This window comes from Schistocerca piceifrons, chromosome 4 (assembly GCF_021461385.2).
Source record: "Schistocerca piceifrons isolate TAMUIC-IGC-003096 chromosome 4, iqSchPice1.1, whole genome shotgun sequence".
Lineage (NCBI taxonomy): Eukaryota > Metazoa > Arthropoda > Insecta > Orthoptera > Acrididae > Schistocerca > Schistocerca piceifrons.
The window spans coordinates 544,052,696-544,078,930 of record NC_060141.1 but is presented as its reverse complement, the minus strand read 5'-3'; the positions used below and the strand labels follow the sequence as shown (position 1 = coordinate 544,078,930).

General features: G+C 43.6%; 1 protein-coding gene across 3 annotated transcripts in view; it reads right to left on the bottom strand.

Annotated features, from left to right (window-relative positions):
* LOC124795495 (kinesin-like protein KIF21A) overlaps positions 1-23,263 on the bottom strand; it is a 493,366-nt gene extending 470,103 nt beyond the window's left edge. For all 3 annotated transcript variants that reach the window (XM_047259545.1, XM_047259547.1, XM_047259546.1), the window contains exon 1: positions 22,910-23,263. In XM_047259545.1, coding sequence (XP_047115501.1) covers positions 22,910-22,947 — 38 coding nt within the window. In that variant the 5' untranslated portion in view covers positions 22,948-23,263. The remainder of the gene's footprint in view (positions 1-22,909) is intronic.
* Between the last annotated feature and the right edge of the window lie 2,972 nt (positions 23,264-26,235).

The following is a 26,235-nucleotide window of genomic DNA, read 5'->3' as shown; positions in this document are numbered from 1 at the left end:
CTGAGCACTATGGGACTTGACATCTATGGTCATCAGTCCCCTAGAACTTTCCTGGAGATACAGCTGAGTTTAACACGGTTTCAATTGGGTCTCATTCTGGCGAAAACCAGTGACGATGCAAATGTTGGTGGCAACAGGAATATGCATGCTCTGGATTTGTATCTACGTCTACACTCAGCAAGCCACCTGATGGTGTGTGGTGGAGGGTACCTTTGGTAGCAATATCTTATCTCTCCGCCCCCTTCCCTGTCCTACTCGCGAGTGGCGCAGAAGAATGAATGTTGGTAAACCTCCGTATTTGCTCTTATCTCTCGCGTTTTCTCGTTGTGGCCATTTCGCGAGACTTATGAGGGAGGAATGTTTCGCAGCAGGTAATCCGATGCTACGGAAGAGAAAACTGCTTCCCTTTTGCTTTTCCTGGTTTGCTACACTTTCCCCATTGTTCCGCCAGAGGTGTAACGGGCGGCCACTTTCGCTGCGTCAGGCGGGAAGAGCCGGCGCCCCTGCGGTCACGGTGCAAACAACTGTCCAGCAATTACGGTGTAAACACTTGCTCAGTGCCAATCAAGCATCCCCCCGCCTTTACTATCATTACGACTTCAGCATGAAGTACGTTCTTCCTAAAGAACGTTACCTCCTACCATTATCTTTTCTCGGGAGCAACGAAATGAGATAAAATCGAATAATGTAACCACGCACACGACAGACCATATGTATACATTGGAGAGAGAGAGAGAGAGAGAGAGAGAGAGAGAGAGAGAGAGAGAGAGAGATCCTTTATTATGGAGGCCCCGTAATACCTCCGCATATCCCGTACTCCTGGGTCAAAACCGTAGGCTGTATTTGGAGTATTTACGTGTAAAAAGTATATATATACGGTGGATGTGGAAACACGGGAGCTTACACAAAGATCTATATGCCTCCACATCCTCCTCTCCATCTTGCGAAGCATCTCAGGAACTATGCTTCGGAGGGCTTCACTAGTAATTTTGCTCAATTTTTCATTAGTACCGACGTTGAGCCACATGGTATTTGGATTATGCCCCGTAATCAGGTATTTTGCATAGTAACGTTCGAACTATGTTGTGACTACTTCAATGGGGCTGGAGTTGTTGCTGAATCACGCCCAATACTGCAGCCTCGACATTGTTCATCAAGAACTCACGCACCTGACTTGCAGAGTCTGGTGGTGCTCCGCCGTGCTGTAGCCGCACATGATCACGACTCCGTCTTCGAGTACGTGTATTAAACAAATTTGCAACATGTTCAAATAAAACGACACGTCTGCCCATATAACTTGAAGCGGATACTTTGCCGTCTATGGCACAAAACGTGAATTTCCGTAAGACGGAAACTACAATGCTCTTGTGTCGTTGTTGTTCGTTGCCTTTTCCCGTTTTCTCTGCGCCGTTATATAGGCTGGGGCAGTGTTCATGACCGTGGATGGCCAGTTAGCCTTCCTGACGGCACCACTCTCCCGTGACGGAATGTGAGTACCTCATCTGTCTCCGTCTAGATTAAATCTCATACTGCAGTGCGAGAACGTTGTTCTAAATCTGCGATAATGATGAAAGCTGAAGAAACAAATTAAAATTTGTGTCGTGCCCGGGTTTTGAATCCCGGTCTTCCTGCTTACTATGCAGGTATGCTAGACATTACACTACCCTTGTTCTAAATGTTTGCGTACCGCGTATCTATGGCGGGTCGTGATTACCAGCTCAGTATTTACGTAGATAGATGTGGGAAACCACGCCACAGCTCTCGTCGGAAATCCGCGTGCCAGATTTGATACAGGAAGGCACGCCTGTCCGAATACCGGAAAAGGCGCGTTAACAAGCGCGGCTGTCCAGGCGGATTACGATCCTTCTGTGTGAACTACATACAACAAATCTTGCACGCCTCAGAAAGTAAGCGCGACACAACATTTGGAAACTGTGCCAAAAAAGCACGGCAGGCTGCTACGCAGTGATCCATGTCGTTCTCGGATGATTCATTCACAAACATCGGACTAGATATTTCCATTTTCTAATTTTTTAATGAGTATATACCGTGTTGTCCGCGGTATTTTAAGTTCAACTGGTCTTTTGCGAATGGATTTCATTGGGGGCTGCTCAGTTGATAGTGTACGTGTCTCCTCTTTTTTTACATCTGCCACGCGGCCTCTGTTTTGACAGGGCCTGAAACGAAACAACGTGCCTTTCAATCAAGCAAAACCAAAGCGGTTTCTAAAAGCACTCATTATGTCCGTCATTGCTTGTCTTGTCTGTAGACGTTCGGACATTTACACACACGCCACTAATCGCTCCGCAATAGTATAAATGTGTCCTGTCACATCAGCCATGACTTCGCACCTCAAACAAGAAGAAAAAAAATGAATACAAAGCTTTTCGTCAGCTTCAAATTATTGTTGTTGTCACCTCAAACAACAACAGTACAGAAAAAAATGATTACAAAGGTTTCGTCAGCTTCAAAGTGTTGCTATTGTTGACTTTAGTTCGAACACTGGTTTGATGGAGTTCTCCACACCATTCTATACTGTGTAAGACTATCTCCGAATAACTCCTGCAATCTATATACTTTTGAATCTGTTTACTGTATTCATCTCTTGGTCTCCCTCTACGATTTTTACTCCCCACACTTCCCTCCCATACTAAGCTTGTGATCCCTTGATGTCTCACAATGTGTCTTGTCAAGCAAGCCCTTCTTCTAGTGAGGTTGTGCCACAAATTTCTTTTCTCCCCAGTTCTATTCACTACTCCCTCGTTAGTTACGTGATCCACCCATCTAACCTCAAACATTCTTCTGTAGCTCTATATTTCAAAATCTACCATACTCTTCTTGTCTAAATCCTTTATCGTCTATGTTTCACTTCCACAGATGCCTACACTCCACACAAATACCTTTCGGAAAGACTCTCTGTTCTTCAGAAACGCATTTCTTGCCATTGCACAGACTACATTTTATATCCTCTCTACTGCGGCCATCATCAGTTAATTTGCTGCCCAAATAGCAAAATTCATGTCCTACTTCTTGAAAGTAGTGCCCCTAAAAGCGCTTGTATCTCTCCCAAACTGTACAAAGTCAAGAGGTGTTCGGGAGCTTCTCGGAAAACATGTACATTTACGTATACACTCCGCAAGCTACTGTATAGTACATGGTCCAGTGTACTTCCTACCATTGTTGGCGATTTTCGGTCTTGTTCCATTTGCATACTGAGCAAGGAAAAGTGATTGCTTATATGACTCTGTATATGCTCCATTCTACTCGCTATGCGAGATATACGTTAGAGGCAACAGAATGGGGGGTCTCTAAATTCACGTAACAGGATTTCACTAGTCGTCCTAAAGATTGCCATTACATTCCCAGGGCATCTCCGTTACATGTTCGTATAAGCTATACTGAGCCGTTACAGTCTCACCAACGGTTTTCTGTATTCGTGATGCCTTTTCTCATGCCTACTTTTGGCACAGAATCCAAACGTTGTAGCAGAACTGTAAAACAAGCTGCACTGCTGCCTTTCTTTTTTTTCAGTTGCGTTGTACATTATTATAACTTCAAAAATCCAAGTACTCCATTCGCCTTTCCTACTACATTTTTGTCCCATATATCTTTTTGTAGTATTAACCTCCAACCCCAAAGAAAGCAGGTGTTGACAGATGTGAAAATTACCTAACTATCAGTTTAATAAGCCACGGCTGCAGAATACTAACACGAATTCTTTACAGACGAATGGAAAAACTGGTAGAAGCCTACCTCGGGGAAGATCAGTTTGGATTCCGTAGAAATGTTGGAACAAAAAATGGCTCTGAGCACTATGGGACTCAACTGCTGGTTCAAGTCTTTCTGCACTTCTGTGTCATTCAGCGTCGACACTTCGCCTGTAGAAAGAATCATCTTCAGCGAGCAGCCTGGTAATGTTCACCCAAATCGTTTACGTTTATTGTATAGTTAGTGTCTGAAGGAGGCGCAGATGATAATTTCGTTTCTATTGAACATTCTACGTCCAGTATAAGGTGCTGAATTCTTTTACACGCAAATTCTTGACGCATGAAATATCTGCGAATATACTCAGTTCGATCGTATCGTGGCTATCGAGTCAAGTGCGCTGCACAAATTGATACACGTAAGTTCCGGTGTGTGTTTTTATTCTTAGCATAAGTTAATTTAAGTAGTGTGTAAGTCTAGGGACCGATGACCTCAGCAGTTTGGTCCCTTAGGAATTCACACACATTTGAAACAGTCATTAACACAACTCATAGTTAAATCTCAGTTACTGAGACTCCGCACTGCGTTTTATAAAAGGAAGGCAAATAAGACTTTACGAGTCGCATTATCAGCTACTTCTGTGGTTGGTCAGCGGCGCATGGTGATGAAAAGCTGGAGTACGGCAAACCACTTTTTTCAGCACGAAGACGCCCAAGGGCAGCGCCGACCTACAATGCCACTGGTCCTCGCAAGTAACGGCTGCTGGGTACTCAGATGCAAGAAAATGGAACTGTCGTACTACCATTGTAGGGAGGCAGTATGTTTGCCGCTTATGGTCTATCAGTTCTTTAACTGGCTGTATATAATACAATGCTTTCGCGTTATCACGCAGTATGATTGCATTACCCAGCAGTGACGGACGTTTTCGCCGTCACTCACAGTTGCTTGCAGTTCCGTGACACTGTGTAGCATTTGTGCCAGCAGAATGGAAAACTAGCTCAAACAAATTAATAATACTGTATGAATTACATTATATGGTGCCAGTAAGATACCTCTTTCTATTCTATTCGTCGATAGCGCTTAGAAAAACAATTGTCGGCAAGCCTCTACACATTATCTAATTTCTTTAATTTTCCCACTGCGGTCATTATGTGAGATGTATGGAAACGGGAAGCAATACGATTCCTGGGGCCTGCGGCTCTTCACGTTTTAAGAGGAAACGTTCTGTGATTCACAGTGCTTATCCTGCACAGTTCCCTACTGGTGTAAACTATTTGTGTGATGCTCTCGGGCTGAGTAAAACTCGCCCGCATCTCGTGGTCGTGCGGTAGCGTTCTCGCTTCCCACGCCCGGGTTCCCGGGTTCGATTCCCGGCGGGGTCAGGGATTTTCTCTGCCTCGTGATGGCTGGGTGTTGTGTGCTGTCCTTAGGTTAGTTAGGTTAAAGTAGTTCTAAGTTCTAGGGGACTGATGACCATAGATGTTAAGTCCCATAGTGCTCAGAGCCATTTGAACCATTTGAGTAAAACTCGTGACCAATTGCATAGCTCTTCTTTGAATCATCCAAAACTTGATAAAGATTCCGAAAAGGGAATACAACCCTCAAGAACCGTACAGTTAAAAGGTTTCGTAATCTATATCCTTGGAGGATGTATTCTACGATAATCGTGCCGTAAGTCATGGCAACAATCGTATATCGTGCAAACACGTAGCATCGCAGTAATCGCAATAAATACAGTCGACAGTCTGCGGCAACAGTACCGAAGTCAACCGACAGACTCCTGCCGCATGTGAGGGTGGCTCGGTGCCAGCGCCTGAAACATTCAGTGTGAGAGCTTGACCGTGCTACAAAATGGATGCAAGCAGAGTGGAACAGCAAGCACACGTGAAAATTGCCTTTCTCGCTGGCAGACATGCTGCTCACTGTCACGTGGAACTACGAGCAGCTGCGGGTGATGGCGAAAACGTCCGGCACTGCAGGGTAACGCAGGCCTACTGCATGATAACGCTACAGCCCACACAGCTGGTGTCATCGAAAATAGCTTAGAGCGTTGGGGTGGCAAATCATCCCCCATCCCTCCTACTCACTAGATCCAAATGCGTGCGACTCCGACCTCATGCCACAACTGAAGAAACAATTGTGTGGGAGGCGCTTTGCAAACGGGGCATCCTCACAGCATTTCGGTGGCAGACGGCACATAATGATGGCAATGTTGGTGACTTCCTGGCAGATTAAAACTGTGTGCCCGACCGAGACTCGAACTTGGGACCTTTGCCTTTCGCGGGCAAGTGCTCTACCAACTGAGCTACCCAAGCACGACTCACGCCCGGTACTCACAGCTTTACTTCTGCCAGTACCTCGTCTCCTACCTTCCAAACTTTACAGAAGCTCTCCTGCGAGTACCGGGCGTGAGTCGTGCTTCGGTAGCTCAGTTGGTAGAGCACTTGCCCGCGAAAGGCAAAGGTCCCGAGTTCGAGTCTCGGTCGGGCACACAGTTTTAATCTGCCAGGAAGTTTCATATCAGCGCACACTCCGCTGCAGAGTGAAAATCTCATTCTGGAAACATCCCCCAGGCTGTGGCTAGGCCATGTCTCCGCAATATCCTTTCTTTCAGGAGTGCTAGTTCTGCAGGTTCGCAGGAGAGCTTCTGCAAAGTTTGGAAGGTAGGAGACGAGGTACTGGCAGAAGTAAAGCTGTGAGTACCGGGCGTGAGTCGTGCTTCGGTAGCTCAGTTGGTAGAGCACTTGCCCGCGAAAGGCAAAGGTCCCGAGTTCGAGTCTCGGTCGGGCACACAGTTTTAATCTGCCAGGAAGTTTCGTATCAGCGCACACTCCGCTGCAGAGTGAAAATCTCATTCTAGAATGTTAGTGACATTCAGCGCCTTCCCCGTCGTTAGCAACACTGTCTTCATCCACTGGGGGACTATTTTGAAGGGCAGTTATTTTTTGATTCATTTTTGTTCCATTTGTACTCGTGCCCTTACAGCAGTGATAGCACCGATTCCCGTCAGATCTCCGACGGTAAGCGTTGTCAGGCTTGGCTAATATTTGGCTGGCCAACCATGTGGGTCTTCCGAGCGCTGTTAGCAAGTGGTGCGCACTCAGCTCTTGTGAGGTCAGCTGAGGAGCTACTTGACTGAGAAGAGGGGGCGCCGGTCACGAAAATTAACAACGGCCGGGAGAGCGGTGAGCTGAACACATGGTTCTCCGTATCCGCATTCAGTGAGGCCTATCGGCTGACGATGACACGGCAGTCGATCGATCCTGTTGGGTCTTCCGAGGCCTGTCTGGACGGATTAGTGTGTTGGGGATCATCCACCAGTCTTAACATATCGTTCTGCATCTAGCAACTATTTTATATTGTAGTTATCTCTCCGTATGAAACTACCTTTCGCAACAGCCACAAAGAGCCACGGACGTTACTACTTCCCGGTACCACTTATTGCAGGTGCTGTACGGAGCTAGGAAACCCCTGGGCGGTTCTACATCTACATCTACATTGATACTCCGCAAGCCACCCAACGGTGTGTGGCGGAGGGCACTTTACGTGCCACTGTCATTACCTCCCTTTCCTGTTCCAGTCGCGTATGGTTCGCGGGAAGAACGACTGTCTGAAAGCCTCCGTGGGCGCTCTAATCTCTCTAATTTTACATTCGTGATCTCCTCGGGAGGTATAAGTAGGGGGAAGCAATATATTCGATACCTCATCCAGAAACGCACCCTCTCGAAACCTGGCGAGCAAGCTACACCGCGATGCAGAGCGCCTCTCTTGCAGAGTCTGCCACTTGAGTTTATTAAACATCTCCGTAACGCTATCACGGTTACCAAATAACCCTGTGACGAAACGCGCCGCTCTTCTTTGGATCTTCTCTATCTCCTCCGTCAGACCGATCTGGTACGGATCCCACACTGATGAGCAATACTCAAGTATAGGTCGAACGAGTGTTTTGTAAGCCACCTCCTTTGTTAATGGACTACATTTTCTAAGCACTCTCCCAATGAATCTCAACCTGGTACCCGCCTTACCAACAATTAATTTTATATGATCATTCCACTTCAAATCGTTCCGCACGCATACTCCCAGATATTTTACAGAAGTAACTGCTACCAGCGTTTGTTCCGCTATCATATAATCATACAATAAAGGATCCTTCTTTCTATGTATTCGCAATACATTACATTTGTCTATGTTAAGGGTCAGTTGCCACTCCCTGCACCAAGTGCCTATCCGCTGCAGATCTTCCTGCATTTCGCTACAACTTTCTAATGCTACAACTTCTCTGTATACTACAGCATCATCCGCGAAAAGCCGCATGGAACTTCCGACACTATCTACTAGGTCATTTATATATATTGTGAAAAGCAATGGTCCCATAACACTCCCCTGTGGCACGCCAGAGGTTACTTTAACGTCTGTACACGTCTCTCCATTGATAACAACATGCTGTGTTCTGTTTGCTAAAAAGTAGACCAAACGGAGTTTCCTGCAAGTGTTAGTCGTTAATATCCCTAACACAACCCCCTGAATGAGTACATTACCAACTTAATTTTATATGGAACGTCGTACTGTTTTACGGCAAGCGTGTAGGAAACATTAAAGTTTTCCATTTTCTGCTAAGTGGTTGTGTACAAAGTGAATAGAGTAAGGTTACAGTTAGGGTTCTTTTATTTCAAGATTTGCGATGTATGACGCTCGAATGATGCTGTTGGCGGTGCGAGTGTAGACCCGACACCTGAGCCATATTTTAAGACACGCGCAGCGAACATGGCAACACGTCGCGAGTTAACGATTTCGAATGTGAAATGACGCAAGGGAAAATGGGTCATAGCTTATCTCACACCACAAAAGAATTCGTGTTTCGAGGTCAACAATGTTTGGGGTGGGTCTTGAATCGCAGAGACTTTGTCCCTACAACCATAAACCGCCGCGCACGACGGCCAGAAGTGTTTGCCGAACGGACGTCACGTCGCTTCCGCAGAGCCATAGTCGGCGATCTAGGTCTGCCTGAGTCAGATCGCCGCTGTTTTGAACGTATGGCGTCAGGAAAACGCCTGCAAACCTCCGATTCTTTAAAGAATTCAACTCCCGTGTATGAAACAGCTTCAAGCGCCTGATTACTTTACAAATCAGTTAATGTGTAAAATACACTGAGGTGACAAAATTCATGTGAAACCTAATATCGCGTCTGGCCTCCTTTTGCCCGGCATAGTGCTGCAACTCGACGTGGCATATACTCATCAAGCCGTTGGAAGTCCCCTGCAGAAATACTTAGCCACGCTACCTCTCCAGACGTCCACAATTGCGAAAGTGTTGCTGGTGCAGGAACTTGTGCATGAACTGACCTCTTCATTACGTCCCGCACATGTTCGAAGGGATTCACGTCGTGTGATCTGGGCGGCCAAATCATATTGCGCATCGTCATCCACAAAAATTACATCGTTGCTTGGGAACATGAAGTCATTGAATAGCTGCGAATGGTCTCCAAGTAAACTAATTCCAGCAACGATCGGTTCAGCTAGGCCAGCCACAGCCACAACATTATGGAGCCACCACCTCCTTGCACAGTGCCTTGTTGCAACTTGGGTCCACGGCATCGTAGAGTTTGCGCCACAATCGAACCCGACCATTAGCTTTTATTAACGGAAATCCGGCGTCATCTGGCCAGGCTACGGCTTTCCAGTAGTCTAGGATCCAGCCGCTATGGCCAAGAGTCCAGGAGAGGCGCTGGAGGAGATGTGCTGTTAGTAAGACCACTCCCGTTTATCGTGTGCTGCCATAGCCTATTTACGCCAAATTTCGCATCGCTGTCGTAACAGATACGCTCACCGTACGTCCCAAATTGATATCTGCGCTTATTTCACGCAATGTTGCTTCTCTGTTAGCATTGACAACCCTACTCAAACGCCGCTGCTCTCGGTCGTTAAGTGAAGGCCATCAGCCACTGCGTTGTCCGTGTAGAGAGGTAATGTCGTACTCTCGGCACACTCTTGACACTGTGGATCTGAATACCGAATTCCCTAACGATTTCCGATATGGAATGTCCCATGCGTCTAACTCCAACTACCACTCCGCGTTCAAAGTCTGTTAATTCCCGTCGTGCGGCCATGATCACGTCGCAAACATTTTCACATTAATAACCTGAGTACGAATGACAGCTCCGCCAATGCACTACCATTTTATACCTTTTGTGCGCGATACTACCGCCACCTGTATATGTGCATATAGCTATCCCATGACTTTTGTCACCTCAGTGTATTTGCCTTCAACTAGGTAAGCGAGAAAAAGTTTAGGAAAAGCTTGAAATTACACTTAAGGTTTGGCCGGCCGTTGTAGCCGAGCGGTTCTAGGCGCGTCAGTTTGGAACCGCGCGACCGCTACGGTCGCAGGTTCGAATCCTGCCTCGGGCATGGATGTGTGTGATGTCCTTAGGTTAGTTAGGTTTAAGTAGTTCTAAGTTCTAGGGGACTGATGACCTCAGATGTTAAGTCCCATAGTGCTCAGAGCCATACACTTAAGGTTTGTTGGAAGTCGCTAAGTGCTCTCATTCTCAAATACTGGATGAATGAAGTCTGAGTGAAACTTCCTGGCTGATTAAAACTGTGTGCCGGACCGAGGCTCGAACTCAGGATCTTAGCCTTTCGCGAGCAAGTGCCCTACCATCTGAGCTAGCCAAACACGACTCACGACCCTTCCTCACAGGTACTACCAGAATTGAAGCTGTGAGGACGGGTCGTGAGTCGTGTTTGGCTAGCTCAGATGGTAGAGCACTTGCTCGCGAAAGGCTAAGATCCCGAGTTCGAGCCTCGGTCCGGCACACAGTTTTAATCTGCCAGGAAGTTTCATATCAGGGCACACTCCGGTGCATAGTGAAAATCTCATTCCGAAGTCTGAGTATTTGCGCGCAGTCAGTTCCGCTGGCTTTAAACAGGCACACTGTTCCGAACTGTAATACTTGTTTTATTGTGTTAACTTTAGATTATACGTCTTACTGAGTAGACTATGCAGCATTTAAGTTTTTAAATGCGGTCAATAACTACGCTAAATTCTCAGAATCTAATTTTTGTTGTCCTTACGCTCCAACTGGTACGGGGTGCCGGAATAGGGTTTTAAAAATATAGACCTGTGCCCGGGCTGTACGGAGATGAATGCACTGCATGTTCTTCATCAGTCGGTGAAGCAAAACCACATCCAGTGGCTTCCCATGACTTTCCGTCCCTCCGTGAATATGATAAGCAGTAACGGTTCTCCTAAATTTCGTTGAATAGGAGTTGCATCATGTCTCTAGCTGCAAACGATTTATCTGTGGTACAACATTTTGATGTTCATCCAGATAATAAATCATATGCTATGCACGACGCTAATGAAAAAGTGGCATGCTTTTCAGAGAAATCCATCCCGGTTTGAAAATATCCAGCGACTAGGGCCAGTCGATCGTGACAACGAAAACCTGTAAGTGACGTATTTACTTAGTCAAAGACGTACGAATGTCGGAGACAATGCGATATTCTTCTGGGCAGGATCTCTGTGAATGTAGTTTTTCACTTATTTCTTCCGACCTTATTTCACGTACGTAGCGATGGTTGGCTAACAAGCGCCTGTGCAATGTAAGATATTCTTTTATGCTGTGAATACACGTAGAGAGGAACGGCAAAAGGATGATCCTCTTTGTTGGTAAACAACGTAGACCTCAGAGGCACTGAGGCTGCCGTCGAGCTCTATGTTGGTATGGGCGGATATCAACAATATCGTCTCCCTTCATGTCGTAGAACGGCACGGAGCGGTGTGGAATCCAACCCAAGATATCTGCATACTACATAGGTTTCAGAAACTGTAATCTGTCGATATTATTCCTTCGTCTGCGAATTCTGCAGACTGAACACACCTTCAGCACGGGGTCTCGAACCAGTTACGACCAGATCGAGAACCTCGGGGAATGAACGACCTCTACCATAGAGGCTCTGTAACTTACGCAATAGTTATGAAAAATGCAATTTATACCGTTAGCGCCATTGATTAGCCAGGATCGAACCCAAACCTAAATTGAATCTTCCGTCATGGCGACGCGCCTGGAATGTTCTCGTAACATTCATATTCATATTTTGTACAAAGATAACCTACTTACTACCTTATTAGAAAGGGTAAAACACTATACATACCTTGACACCGCAATAAATGAAAATAGGGATAACTCGCAAGAAACAAAGATACTCACCGGGAAAACAAAAGTGTGTTTCAAAATATGTGTTATCTTCAAAAGCCATAACTAACTAAGAACAGAGATCAGACTTTTGCACTGCTTTGTATATTCTGTCCTATATGGGTTGGAGATATTGACCTTAAATAAAAACACGGAGAAGCTGGAAGCCTTTGAATTGTGGCTTTATAGGCGGATCCCGAGAATACCTTGGACCCAGAGAGGGACAAACGTAGAAGTTTTGAGAAGAACGAACACAACACCTAAATTAATAAAGATAGTGAAATGCCGAAAGATGCAATATTTAGGACATATCAAGCATTATACAAACATATGATTTGCTACAAAAAATACTTCAAGGGCAAAATCAGTTACCATTTCGCCCCTTCTCTGTTTCATTCACGAATGGTGCCTAGTAAGAACACTGTCTATGAACTTTCGTGTGAGATTTAATTTGTCTGATTTTGTTGTCATAGCCATTTCGCGAGACATACGTCGGAAGAATTAATATTTGCCCGACTCTTATATACACACACACGTTCCTGGAATTTCTACAGCAACGCTCTCGGTGGTAACACAACGCCTCTCTTTTAGCGGCTAACAGCGGAGTTTGTAAAGCAACTCTGTTTAGCCCTCTCACCAAGAAAAAAATGCCCTGCCGAAACGTGCCGCTCTTCGTTGGATCTTCTCTGTTAATACTGCTTGGTAAGGGTCTAAAACAGGTGAACAAGTACTGCGAAACCGCTCGAACAAACGTTTTGTAAGCCTTTTGTTTCGTATATGGATTAAATTTCCGTAAGTCTTCCAATGAATCTCGGCCTGTCTTCTGCTTTTCCAACAATTAGTTTTATGTGGTGATTCCACATTCGATCGCTCCTACGTATTTTGCGGTTGTCATTGTTTCCTGTGATTTTTCGCAGAAGGAGTAGTGAAACAGCAATAGATCTCTTCATCTGAAGGTAACGCGATATGTTGCATTTATTTACGCTCAGGGTCAACTGCCAGTCCATGCACCAATCATAATCGACCCTCCCTAGGTTTTCCTGCATTTCGCTAGTCTTCTGGTGTTGCCAAGACAACAGTATCATCTACAAAAAGCTCATGGAGATTTCGACGTTATCCACTAGATCATTTATATACAGTGTAGCCGCGCGCGATTAGCCGAGCGGTCTTAGGCGCTGCAGTCATGGACTGTGCGGCTGGTCCCGGCGGAGGTTCGAGTCCTACCTTGGGCATGGGTGTGTGTGTTTGTCCTTAGGATACTTTAGGTTAAGTAGTGTGTAAGCTTAGGGACTGATGACCTTAGCAGTTAAGTCCCATAAGATTTTACACACATTTGAACATTTATACACTGTAAACAGTACTGGCCTCGTAACACCCCCCTAGCGGTATTCCCGAAATTATCTAGACATCTGTCGCTTTAGTCTTATTAAGAATAACGTACTGAGTTTTCTCTCTTACAAAGCCGTCAGTCCAGTCACTAATCTGGTCCGATACCAGGTAGGCTCGATCGGGATTCACTAAACCACAGTGCGGAACTGTGTCTAATGCCTTCCCGCAGTTAAAGAAGACCTCTGTACCCTTGTGTACAACGCTCTGGATTAAATGGACGAACAAACCGAACTGTGTCTCTATGTTTACGGAACCTATACGGGTTCTACAGAGCGAATTTTCGTTCTCCAGGGTCGATATAGAGCGTGAGCATATAATTTTGTAACAGACTGACGTCAGCGATATAGGTCTATAATGCGAAAACCTGTAGAAAAGAGAAGGGACGTTCAGCAAGCAATGGATAGAAACATGCTGCAAATTACTTGAAGGATCAGGATTTCAAATAATGAGTGTGCAATGTGGAGTAGTTAACATTTATGAAACTGTAATGGAGGTGGTACATACAGTATATGTAAACAGAGGCGTTGGTGGTGTCGTGCGGCCTCCAACCGAAGGTTCGAGTCCTCCCCCGGACGCGTGTGTGTGTGTTATTCTTAACATAAGTTAGTTTAAGTAGTGTTCAAGTCTAGGGACCGATGACCTCAGCAGTTTCTCACACACACACACACACACACACACACACACACACACTCGAGTGGGTGATAAATAGATCAAGAACATTTTTTGTTGCGTTGAAACGGATAAGACAAGAGACGAAGGCATACTCCACATTAAAGAACATGCGTTCGGCGCCAGACCGTAATTCACGGACAAATCGGGAGACGACTTTAACTAGCAGTAAACATAAAACAGCTCATGTTTTTCCATCACATTTACGACTTTTTATATCGCCCTCATCGTCGCCGTCGTCGTTGTTGTTGTTGTTTTAAGTCCGAATTATGCTCTGATACAGCCCTTCACGCTTACCGATCCTGTGCGTCTCTCCCCTGGTCTCCCTCTACAATTCTTACCTCCGCTTCCCTCCATAAGGCCGGTATTACACTATCAAATTTTTTTGTCATATGTCTTTGTCAAAGATATTTGATAGTGTAATAGGGACTTTGTCAAATGTCGTCCAATATTTGATCAAATCTAGGGCCTCGCTGTATATTTGATCAAAGAAATCGCTTGTCCTCTGTTCACTGCAATGTGACATGTTACCACATGGAGCGCTAGCATCGCTGCAGCGTTCTGTCGTCTGTAGTGTTTTTATAACCATTGCTGGTAAATACATTTGGTGTGTGCCGACAACTACAAAATTAATAGAGATGTCTGAAGCTGATGAGGCGCTTTACAACGTGAGGCACCCTGAATACAAAAATAGATTAAGAAGATTGGAGACCTGACCTGACCTAACCTAACATAACCCTCTCCTGTAGCAAGGAATCGGAGTGTTACAGTGAGCCTGTCTTCTGAAGATGTAGCAGTTCTTAAGTGAATATTGTGCTTTGTGATATGAGGGTGCACTTCATTGAGCACATACAGAGATGTATGCTCATCCATTCTTAAGTAATTGATGTACGACTTGACGTCTTCCACTGTAAGCTCATGTAACAAGTTTTGTTGAATGCTTTTATCGTGTCGTCGTAAAACCCACGGCTTCACCCAGATTATATTAGTTTTTCGTTCCATAGATCCGTGCTGAGGAGATCCTCGTGGATGTGGAACATGTCGATTTTCTTAAAGCTGAAATAACAATACTAATAGTATGAATAAATATAATACATCATTTGTTTCTATTAAAAATTTCGCCAATGGAGTAGGAGTTGGCCACTAGTAAGTCTTTCAGGCTCCTTTTAAACTGATCTTTATTTCTAACTAAATTTTTTATGTTTGCTGGCAAATTATTGAAGATTGTTCCTGAGTAGTGGACCCCTTTTTGAACTAAAGTAAGTGCTTTTAAGTCCTTGTGCAGATCCTTTTTGTTCCTGGTATTGTATATATGAACTGAGTTGTTTGCTGGAAAAAGAGATATATTATTTAGGACAAATTTCATTAAGGAGTAAATATACTGAGAAGTAGTAGTTAGTATACCGTTCTTTGAAGAGGTTTCTGCAGGACGTCCGTGAATTTACTCCACAAATAATACGTATTACATGCTTTTGGACTCTGAAAACTTTTGTTTGACTTCAAGACTTACCCCAAAATATTATCCCATATGACATTATGGAATGAAAGTAGGCAAAGTATGCAAGCTTTTTCATTTTATGTTGCCTATGTCTGGTAACACTCGAATTGCAAATACAGATTTGTTAAGGCGTTTCTGCAGTTCTGTGGTGTGCTCCTCCCAACTGAATTTATTATCAAGTTGTAATCCCTGGAATTTAAGACTGTCACCCTCGTATGTATGGTTCCTTCCCCCCCCCCCCCCCCCCCCACTTTTTTTCCGCATGTGCACACAATGCAATTGTGGTACATGCAACTGCTGCGGTTAATAAGTTGTCAGCCATCTTGAACTTTGACGAAAAATTTGATGACAGTGTAATACCCCTTCTAGCGCTACGTCAAAGATCTTTGTCAAATATATTTGACGGAATATTTGATCACATCTTTGATTAAATCTTTGACAAAGAAATTTGATAGTGTAATACCGGCCTAACCCTCAATCCTTGATGCCTCTAGGTGTGTCATATCAACCGACCTCATCTTTTAGTCAAGTTGTGCCATAAATTTACCTCCTAATTAATTACCCCATCCACGTCTTTTGATCGTCAGTCTCCTTCAGCACCACATTTCAAGAGCTATTTTCCTCTTGTGTGAACTGTTCACACAGGTTGGATATAAATATTGGTAACACTGTTATAGTTCACAAAGGTTTCATTGACAGACGTTCATCGTATTACACGCCCTCAAAATAATCGCCCTACACAAATGGAAAGCGTGGAACACCGTTGGCGTGTCTATTCTCTATCTCTGTCGATGTCTCGGCAAGGGCCGTCCTTTGGAACGCAAGGGCATTGGGTACTGCGTGCAATGACCGAGGTGCAACATTGACATCGTTATGCACTTATAATAGAGAGATTGCTCAATCGCTGCCACAGGTAGGTGTGTGTGTGTGGGGGGGGGTAAGTATGTGTGAAGGCTCCCATGGAAGGATCGTCAGTATGGACAAAACCTTCGCTTCGTCGTGTCAACCACGATTAAAGCGGCAGTCCAGTGAATGGAAACGGGTTCTCCTCGCCCACAGCAAGTGAAGTGATGGTTATTGTGGTTTATGATATACATGCGTTAATCCTGCATCACATCGTACCGACGGGGCACCTGGTCACTGCAGCCTACTTCTGGATTTTTTTGCGGCATCACCTTCGCCCCGCACTGAGAAGAAAGCGACGGCTCATTCTGGCACTGCATCCCATCATGACAATGCACAATGCCACACTGCGAATACTGTGCAGGAGCTCCTGCTGTACGTGGGGGTTGGAGATACTGGAACATCCACCGTATTCACCTGATAGGAGTCTGTGCGATTACGACCTGTTCGCCAAAATGTAGGAGCCTCTTCGTGGCGAGTACTACAACACAAGAGAAGACATCATCCGTGCCACAGGACGGTACTTGCGAGACGGCGACATAGATCGACGCGCTGACGCTGTACGACGCCTTCCACCTCTGACACAAATACAATATCAACGACAAACCTCTGAGCTCTTATTCTTCTCCCTGAACCTTCATGCCCTTCTCCAATTTCTCCTTGGGTTCCGTCACAATGTGGCCAATGTGCACAGAGGACAGGCTACACTTTCACTTAAAGTCTGTGGCTTGCTATATTCCCAGATTCATATAGATGGAGTCCAGTTTCGATTCATATTTCCGTATAACTCGTAACTGTTAGCTATCCTTGAAAGGCAATTGCGGAGAAACGGGATGGAATATTTAGGGTGCTGTTGACAGTCCATCTGGAAGCACAAACTGAATCTTTATGGATGTCATGAGCGTCTGAAGTGCTTCCGTTAACATTTAACAAGAAGATCGATACTGATAGCCCGCTACACGATTCCCCGTTCCCCTCTTCTGACAATCGCCCTGCCCTGAGTACGTAAACAGATTGCTGTATAGAGAAGACCGCTAACTGAGCTAATCGTAGTCAGGAGAGATGCTGTGTGAGCTCTATGAGGAAGTGTGTTGCAAATACGTTCCATTATATAACGAAAGCAAGTATACACTGTTGGACAGACTGCACTAAACGGTTATCAGATCTATTTATTGCTTGGTTTCCACACGCTACGGAAGGACAAAGTGTTCCCACTAGGCTTGTATTTGTATCACATCAGAACGAACAGTTATAGTCGAGTAGGTTTGTCTTCCAATCATCTGTGAGTCCGGAAGTCCGTAGGTGATGGTACTGTTGGCTGTGAGAGGTACGCCGTTTACCGCAGTGATCGATCCCAGGTAGAGCAGATTCCTCTCCTGCCATTTCGTCTCAGAATGTTCATTTCTACGCAGTCTCTTATCAATCGCTGTTGGGCGGCTGGTCACTTCAAAGTGAAGTGCCTTGCGATGGACCAGTGATCTCCAGGATGAGTTGTGAAAGGCCGAGGCCTCCCATTTGTCAACATTCATGTGTCACCTTTACGTCAGCCTTAACTGCGTCCTTAAATCGTTTCCTCTGGCCTCCCGCTGTTCACTGAGTTACACACTTGTTTCGGAATGCGATTATTGGGCACGCGGACTACAAGCCTTATCCAACACAACTAGCGTCTTACAACTACGGCTTCCATACTGGTTGTCTGTGCCTCTTCAACGATGCTGATGAAGCGCTGTCCTAGCCAATGAAACACTACATTCCTCAAGACATCCGGTGTACGGCGGAACACACTACATTTAGCATCTTGATCGTAACATGAAATATACGCAGGTGGATGTAGTATATTTATGGTATTGATAGCTACGATGCGCTCTGTTAGGTTAGCACTGCGACACAGACGACAGCGTCCTCTAGCCGGCGCTGTGCAGCTCTACGAGCGCAGCTCCGGATTCAGCCCATTTGATTCCGAGTAGACGACCAAGCAACATTGTTTCTATTTCATAGTGGGCGAGCCACTACAGATTTTGCCTTTGTACCTTCTAGCCGATGTCTGATGTACAGCTTCGCACCTACGTGCTCATCTCAGCCAAAGTTAAGTTACATTATATGTACTCATGTATAGGGTTGTGATATAGTAAAACCACTTTTAATAGCGGAACAAACACGAGTAGCAGTTACTTCTGTAAAATATCTGGGAGTGCGCGTGCGGAACGATTTGAAGTGGAATGATAATATAAAATTAATTGTTGGTAGGGCGGGTACCAGGTTGAGATTCATTGGGAGAGTCCTTAGAAAATGTAGTCTATCAACAAAGGAGGTGGCTTACAAAACACTCGTACGACCTATACTTGAGTATTGCTCACCAGTGTGGGATCCGTACCAGGTCGGGTTGACAGAGGAGATAGAGAAGATCCAAAGAAGAGCGGCGCGTTTCGTCACAGAGTTATTTGGTAAGCGTGATAGCGCTAAGGAGATGTTTAGCAAACTCAAGTGGCAGACTCTGCAGGAGAGGCGCCCTGCATCGCGGTGTAGCTTGCTGTCCAGGTTTCGAGAGGGTGCGTTTCTGGAAGAGGTATCGAATATATTGCTTCCCCCTACTTATACCTCCCGAGGAGATCACGAATGTAAAATTAGAGAGATTCTAGCGCGTACGGAGGCTTTCCGTTCTTCCCGCGAACCATACGCGACTGGAACAGTATAAATGTAGATGTAGAATTGCAGTACCGAAGCATTTCACCTTTTCCTGCTCCTACTAACTTCCTACATTCGGCCTACCCTTCAGTTTACGGGCCACCTTCCAGGCAAGGTACAAAAAGATTTTCCAACTCATTTCGTAATGCTGGCACTCAGTTTTATACGAACCAACAATGAGCATAGTTTTTCTTGTAACGTCTTCCATGGCACCGAGTTGAGCATTTCCGCCGAATTCATTAGGACTACAACCCGAGACGAATCGTCCAGCTCTACTTCGTCTTTTTCATCTCTTCCGTTAACCCGACTTCGTTAGGGACCCAGACTAGCGGACAATACTCAAAAACTGTTTGAAAAGGGTCTTGTGGGTGATCTCTTCCGAGCATGAATTACGCTTACTTAGGATTCTTCACTAAATTTTAAACGAGCATTTGTCTTCCCTTCGGCTAGGTTTATGTGATGGTTTCATCTTAAATCGCTTCTAACGTAAATTTCTATATACTTAAAGGCAGTGATTCATTCCAGCCACTGGTCGCCGTTCTCTTTGTTCTTTTCGTCTATTTACGCGCATTACGTCACATTTATTTATGTTAAGTATCAGCTGCCACACCTTACACAAATTTTCGATCCCCTGCACGTGCTTTTGCATTTCGTCGCAAGTCTCTAAGGATGTACACACCTGTGTACAACTGTGGCCTCCGAGAACAGCCTCGTAGGGCTACAGACAATTCACCCTCAATCCAAACTGAGGGTCGCTGGAAGTGTAGATATTTATTCTAAACTTAAGACAAAACCTGGTCATCTTGAATTTATACCGCTGATCATGAAAACAGCAAAACTAGGTAGGATTGCAAATAAAGTAATTTTGCTTCCTGTGTGTACACAATGTAGCAGTAAGAATACATTATTAAATTTCAAAGTATGCACGCTGCGAAATTTTTGTGTACAGATATGTCATCTCTAACAGCAATAATTGCTCTTATCCAACTCGAGTCGAACTGAACTAGCTGTTTCAACTCCGTGCCTGAGCTCATCAGCCGCACGCAAGGCGGGGTTCGGTGTTATTTTGGGCAGCCATAGTGCGGTATTCCGTGGGCTCCATGGTTATTGTGCAAGGTATACCAACGATTGTGTGACCATTTTAGCTGATGAAGTCCATCCCACGCTACAATGTTTGTTCCCCAACGGGATGCTGTTCTCAAAGACAAAAGAGCACCTGTTCACGCAGCTCGCATCGTCCAGGACTGATTCTGAACACGACAATGAATTGTCACATCTCCCCTGGCCACCACTGTCACTAGATTTCAATATTATTGAGCCACTGCGGTCTACTTCGGAGAGATGGGTGCGTAATAAGTAGCCACTTCCGTCTTCTTCATCTGATCTTGCCACTATTTTGCAAGAGGAATGGCATAAGATTATCTTGAAAACCATACAGGAGTTGTATTTATGTACTCCGAGACGACTAGAAGTGGTTTTGAATGCCAATGGTTTACCTACACTGTATTTAGGCATGTTAACGTGTTGTATTTTTGATGTTCACACATTTTCGTCGTCCCCCGATAAATAAAACTTTTCTGATTTAGATCACGTTTCGCTAAATACACTTAAAAGCCGCACGATATAAAGTTTACCGACACAGGCCTAACAGCAGGAAACGTGTGTGGCATGCTAGCTTTTCCACAGCCCAAATGCACGGGAACTTCGAGAACTCCTTTGCTCTGAGGCTGCTCGCCGACGTCTGTTGTAATATACGAGGAGCATTCAGAAGGTGTCCAGCCATAAATCGCGCTATTTGTGAGAAACTTCTCTTCACCAGACACCCTGAAAATGGGCGTCAACTCGCTGGACATGTTCATGACCATATCGGTAACGAAGCAGTAGTGCACTGCTTAAAAGCCTATATGCGCGCTGTAATTAATATTGTCTTCGTGGTACTTACAAGAGCATTACATAGGGAACTGCGATATATTGCTTGATTCCTTAATTAATACTTGTTCTTTAGACTTTGGTAGTAAGTTTTCGTGGGATATTGGGGTCTATTTTCAAGGGCCTGGCCAGTTCAGGTTTTTCAGCATTTCGGTGGCGCTCTCCTGTAAGTCCAAACCGTGATCATCCGTGCCACACTTGAGCAACATTCTATATAGTATGGGAGGCACGAATGTTCAATACGCTATCCTCTTTGTAGGTTCTTACTCCTACGACTGAAATCATTGCAGTTGTGACTTCACGATATAGCATACCATAAGGATATAATGTCTTTCCACTTACACATTCTATCGGGTTATGTGATAATAGCACCAACGGGGGCATCGAATTTGTTCGGGTCGTGGCTTACCCTGCCGCAGGGTTATAAAAATTGTTCTTGCTTTGATCCATGCTACCTCCTCCCAAAATATAGACAGCAAAGAGCTTGCAGTACACGTACTTGTTTCACAGTATTGAGGATGAAATGCTCAGAGCTCTTACGTTACTAGACTACTTTGTTTCGAATGATTGTTCCTGTCGTACCCCTCAATACTAAAAATTTCCTCCGGGGCACATGTTCAGCCCCTTGGAAGCCCTAATCTGACGTCGCACCTTGTGAAGCTACATCTTAGGTTGTACATGGCAAAAACTTAACAAGTAGGCACCGTTCGTCTACGCGCGCTTCTCATCACCATCGGCAACAATGCTCTGTCCAGTGAAAACTGACGAATGCGTGTAAATGCTTTCTGGGAATTTAAGTCGCTGAACTACAACAGACGTTCTTTAAGAACGTTGCATTCGAGTTATGTCACTACTAAGATCTAGATTATAACCTTGTTAAAATTTTCGAAACCGCAACCTCCAGACTAACCGACGAGGAAGAAACGTTTTTAATAAAAATCATTCGAGTATTATTGGGTCTTTCGTTTAGGTATATGTAACGACTCCTTATACCTGAGTCACCAATTACATAAAACAAGTTCTAGTAATAGTTTCGGAATATTTCATGCCTGGTTTACACTATTAATCAATCACTGATGGTTCTCTTCGACTGAGGGTGAAAACAGGAGATATAAATATGAACACTGTGTTCTGCATAGCCGATTCAATACTTGCAGAGACTAAAATGCCAGCACCTACACTAAAACTTTGAAGTGATTCGTCTTAAATTCATTCCAAGAATACTAACATCAGTTCGAAAAGGATATGCGCAATAAGATTTAGTAAAATGGGCGCATATCTCTAAAACAATTTCTTAAAGAACAGCATAATTCGAATGCAGGCGGAAATACAAAATGACAAAGAACCAATCAATGATGATTAAAAAAACAGATGTCAGCCTACGAAAATGGTACCAGTATTCTCAGATTGTATGTAAAGTAATAAATTTATGTATAAGTTTCAATGACTTTGCTGTTTAAGTAGAGCACGTTTAATTTATTCCCGTTTCATGTAAGCGATATGCGAAAATGAGTTCTTAAACGATGACAAATAGGTTCTGTAATTCGCTGCGGTTCTTAGTGCTGCATGCTAGCCGAGTGCGCGCATGTACGGCCTGCACATCCACACACGATATCATTTGAAAGATGGAACGCGGCGAAACAGCAAACAACAATAAGTATCAACTTATGAGTAAAATTAAACTTGATGTGACTAGAATAAAATGACTATGAAATAACGACATTAACGGATAATCATAGTAATAAAAATAACTGTAATAAAGAACAACAGTACTGAGTTACCGGCACCATTTAACCACTACTGTAATTACGCTTAATTAATTGTACACTTCTGAAACATGTAACTTCTGAAGACGTGGAGACCGTCGGTAATAATTAGACAATAAATGAATACTAGAGATAATTGACACACAAGAATAATAGCTGATAACTTACCTCACCGCCACTCTGACACTTGAATCTTCATCACCCATTGTGACAGTGTACTGCTATACGTTTAACACTAAGAAAATCACAGCCATGAAACTTCTGCACAATTTATTCAAGCACAGCAAATACTAAAGCTCTCCACAGCGAGATTTTACGGCGATAGTCCCTTTAACTGAGACCATTTCCTGTGTTCTACGCTGTTGTCGGAACTGAAATCTATTTTCTTTAAGAAATTTTTACACAATGACACAAAAATTATGTCTGAGAGGTGTTCATCTGGCAATCTGTAAACTTTCTCTTAACATTTAATGGAAAATATTAGAATTATCAAAATATTTGAGTCTCTGAGTTGTTGACACCTTGTGCTTTCATTCACAACTGATATAAACACAGCTCGACGGACGCTACGACTATAAAGGCGCCGAGTGCTATCGATACTCTGCACATACACACTATCGATACAACAGTCACAATCGAATACAGAAGTCGATCAAGAAGACGAAGAGTATACAACAATATAAATGGATCTTCCGAAAAATAGTAAACACTATGTTTTACACGAGGTGGACTGAGGTTAAATGAAAAAGAAAAAAAATAGTATGTGCGTCTAGGTACCAATGAAATAAAAGTACGTAAATAACTCCTGTCATTATAATCGTCAGCGCCTCATGCGACAAGTATAATGTCTGTTGCGGTGTAATAAAAATGTATTAACTTGATGAGTGATAAGCTAGTAGCAGCAGCTTTTACATACCGGTAATTTTAAGTCCACTTGATAAGGTTGTGGCTGGGGTGTTAAAATAGGAACCATCCGGACACTTGCCTGATGTCGAATTGTATTGTTCCAAGTAATCATAATATTGTACAATTTGCACATATGATTTTGGACAAGTCAGCATACATTTTTACAAACAATTTTCATAAATACATTGTTACAGTTTTAATTGTTTCATGAAAGTTTATTCACTATTACTAGAAGGTAATAGACATTATACTGTACTTTCACTTGTTCATACTTGAAGGAAACATGCACTATAATCAGGCCTAACATTTATTACCCTTTTTTATAAAAAATAAAATAAAATCATTTACTGTGTGAAAGTTTTGTGCCCCAAAAGAAATTTTTTAAATCTATGTGTGAAAACGCTTGGTATTTCTGTTTTTCAATTTCAATACATCCATATCCCAACACTTTTTGGGCAACAAGTTGTCCTGGACTGAAACATGTGGAGGTAAGACTGCTGTCTGTTTCGTTATAATGAATGTGTTCCTTTAATGTTAATGGGATATCTTTTGTTTAATAGGTAGGTGTTAACATTTAATGATACGACGGGAACCCTAGTAATAAAATTAGATTTATTTGCCAATATATGAATCAATACAGTAGTAATGAACACGTCATGTTGGCACAGAGTTTAGAAGATACACAACACAAGTTTCAAAATTACACAATTAGGCCCTACAGGAATATATCAACAAATTTAATGATTGTTGTAATGTAAGTATGGTATCTAAAAATATGGATATGCACACAGTTGTGTTAGCGTGTTACATAGAGTTACACGAAAATATCAACAGAAAATATTGCTTATTTATCTTAAAATAACTATTTCAAAACAATGGATACATACAGATGTAATCATCATACTTTCAAGTCAACAGAAGCCATTTGAAAAAAATTCACATATTTATCCAGTTACACATCTGAACACACTACTTTAATTTATAGCTTCAGTATCTGACTACATGATGATGGCGTCCTCTTGGGTAAAATATTCCGGAGGTAAAATAGTCCCCCATTCGGATCTCCGGGCGGGGACTACTCAAGAGGATGTCGTTATCAGGAGAAAGAAAACTGGCGTTCTACGGATCGGAGCGTGGAATGTCAGATCCCTTAATCGGGCAGGTAGGTTAGAAAATTTAAAAAGGGAAATGGATAGGTTGAAGCTAGATATAGTGGGAATTAGTGAAGTTCGGTGGCAGGAGGAACAAGACTTCTGGTCAGGTGACTACAGGGTTATAAACACAAAATCAAACAGGGGTAATGCAGGAGTAGGTTTAATAATGAATAGGAAAATAGGAATGCGGGTAAGCTACTACAAACAGCATAGTGAACGCATTATTGTGGCCAAGATAGATACGAAGCCCATGCCTACTACAGTAGTACAAGTTTATATGCCAACTAGCTCTGCAGATGACGAAGAAATTGAAGAAATGTATGATGAAATAAAAGAAATTATTCAGATTGTGAAGGGAGATGAAAATTTAATAGTCATGGGTGACTGGAATTCGAGTGTAGGAAAAGGGAGAGAAGGAAACATAGTAGGTGAACATGGATTGGGGGACAGAAATGAAAGAGGAAGCCGCCTGGTCGAATTTTGCACAGAGCACAACATAATCATAACTAACACTTGGTTTAAGAATCATGAAAGAAGGTTGTATACATGGAAGAACCCTGGAGATACTAAAAGGTATCAGATAGATTATATAATGGTAAGACAGAGATTTAGGAACCAGGTTTTAAATTGTAAGACATTTCCAGGGGCAGATGTGGACTCTGACCACAATCTATTGGTTATGACCTGTAGGTTAAAACTGAAGAAACTGCAAAAAGGTGGGAATTTAAGGAGATGGGACCTGGATAAACTAAAAGAACCAGAGGTTGTACAGAGATTCAGGGAGAGCATAAGGGAGCAGTTGACAGGAATGGGGGAAATAAATACAGTAGAAGAAGAATGGGTAGCTTTGAGGGATGAAGTAGTGAAGGCAGCAGAGGATCAAGTAGGTAAAAAGACGAGGGCTAGTAGAAATCCTTGGGTAACAGAAGAAATATTGAATTTAATTGATGAAAGGAGAAAATATAAAAATGCAGTAAGTGAAACAGGCAAAAAGGAATACAAACGTCTCAAAAATGAGATCGACAGGAAGTGCAAAATGGCTAAGCAGGGATGGCTAGAGGACAAATGTAAGGATGTAGAGGCCTATCTCACTAGGGGTAAGATAGATACCGCCTACAGGAAAATTAAAGAGACCTTTGGAGATAAGAGAACGACTTGTATGAATATCAAGAGCTCAGATGGAAACCCAGTTCTAAGCAAAGAAGGGAAAGCAGAAAGGTGGAAGGAGTATATAGAGGGTCTATACAAGGGCGATGTACTTGAGGACAATATTATGGAAATGGAAGAGGATGTAGATGAAGATGAAATGGGAGATATGATACTGCGTGAAGAGTTTGACAGAGCACTGAAAGACCTGAGTCGAAACAAGGCCCCCGGAGTAGACAATATTCCATTGGAACTACTGACGGCCGTGGGAGAGCCAGTCCTGACAAA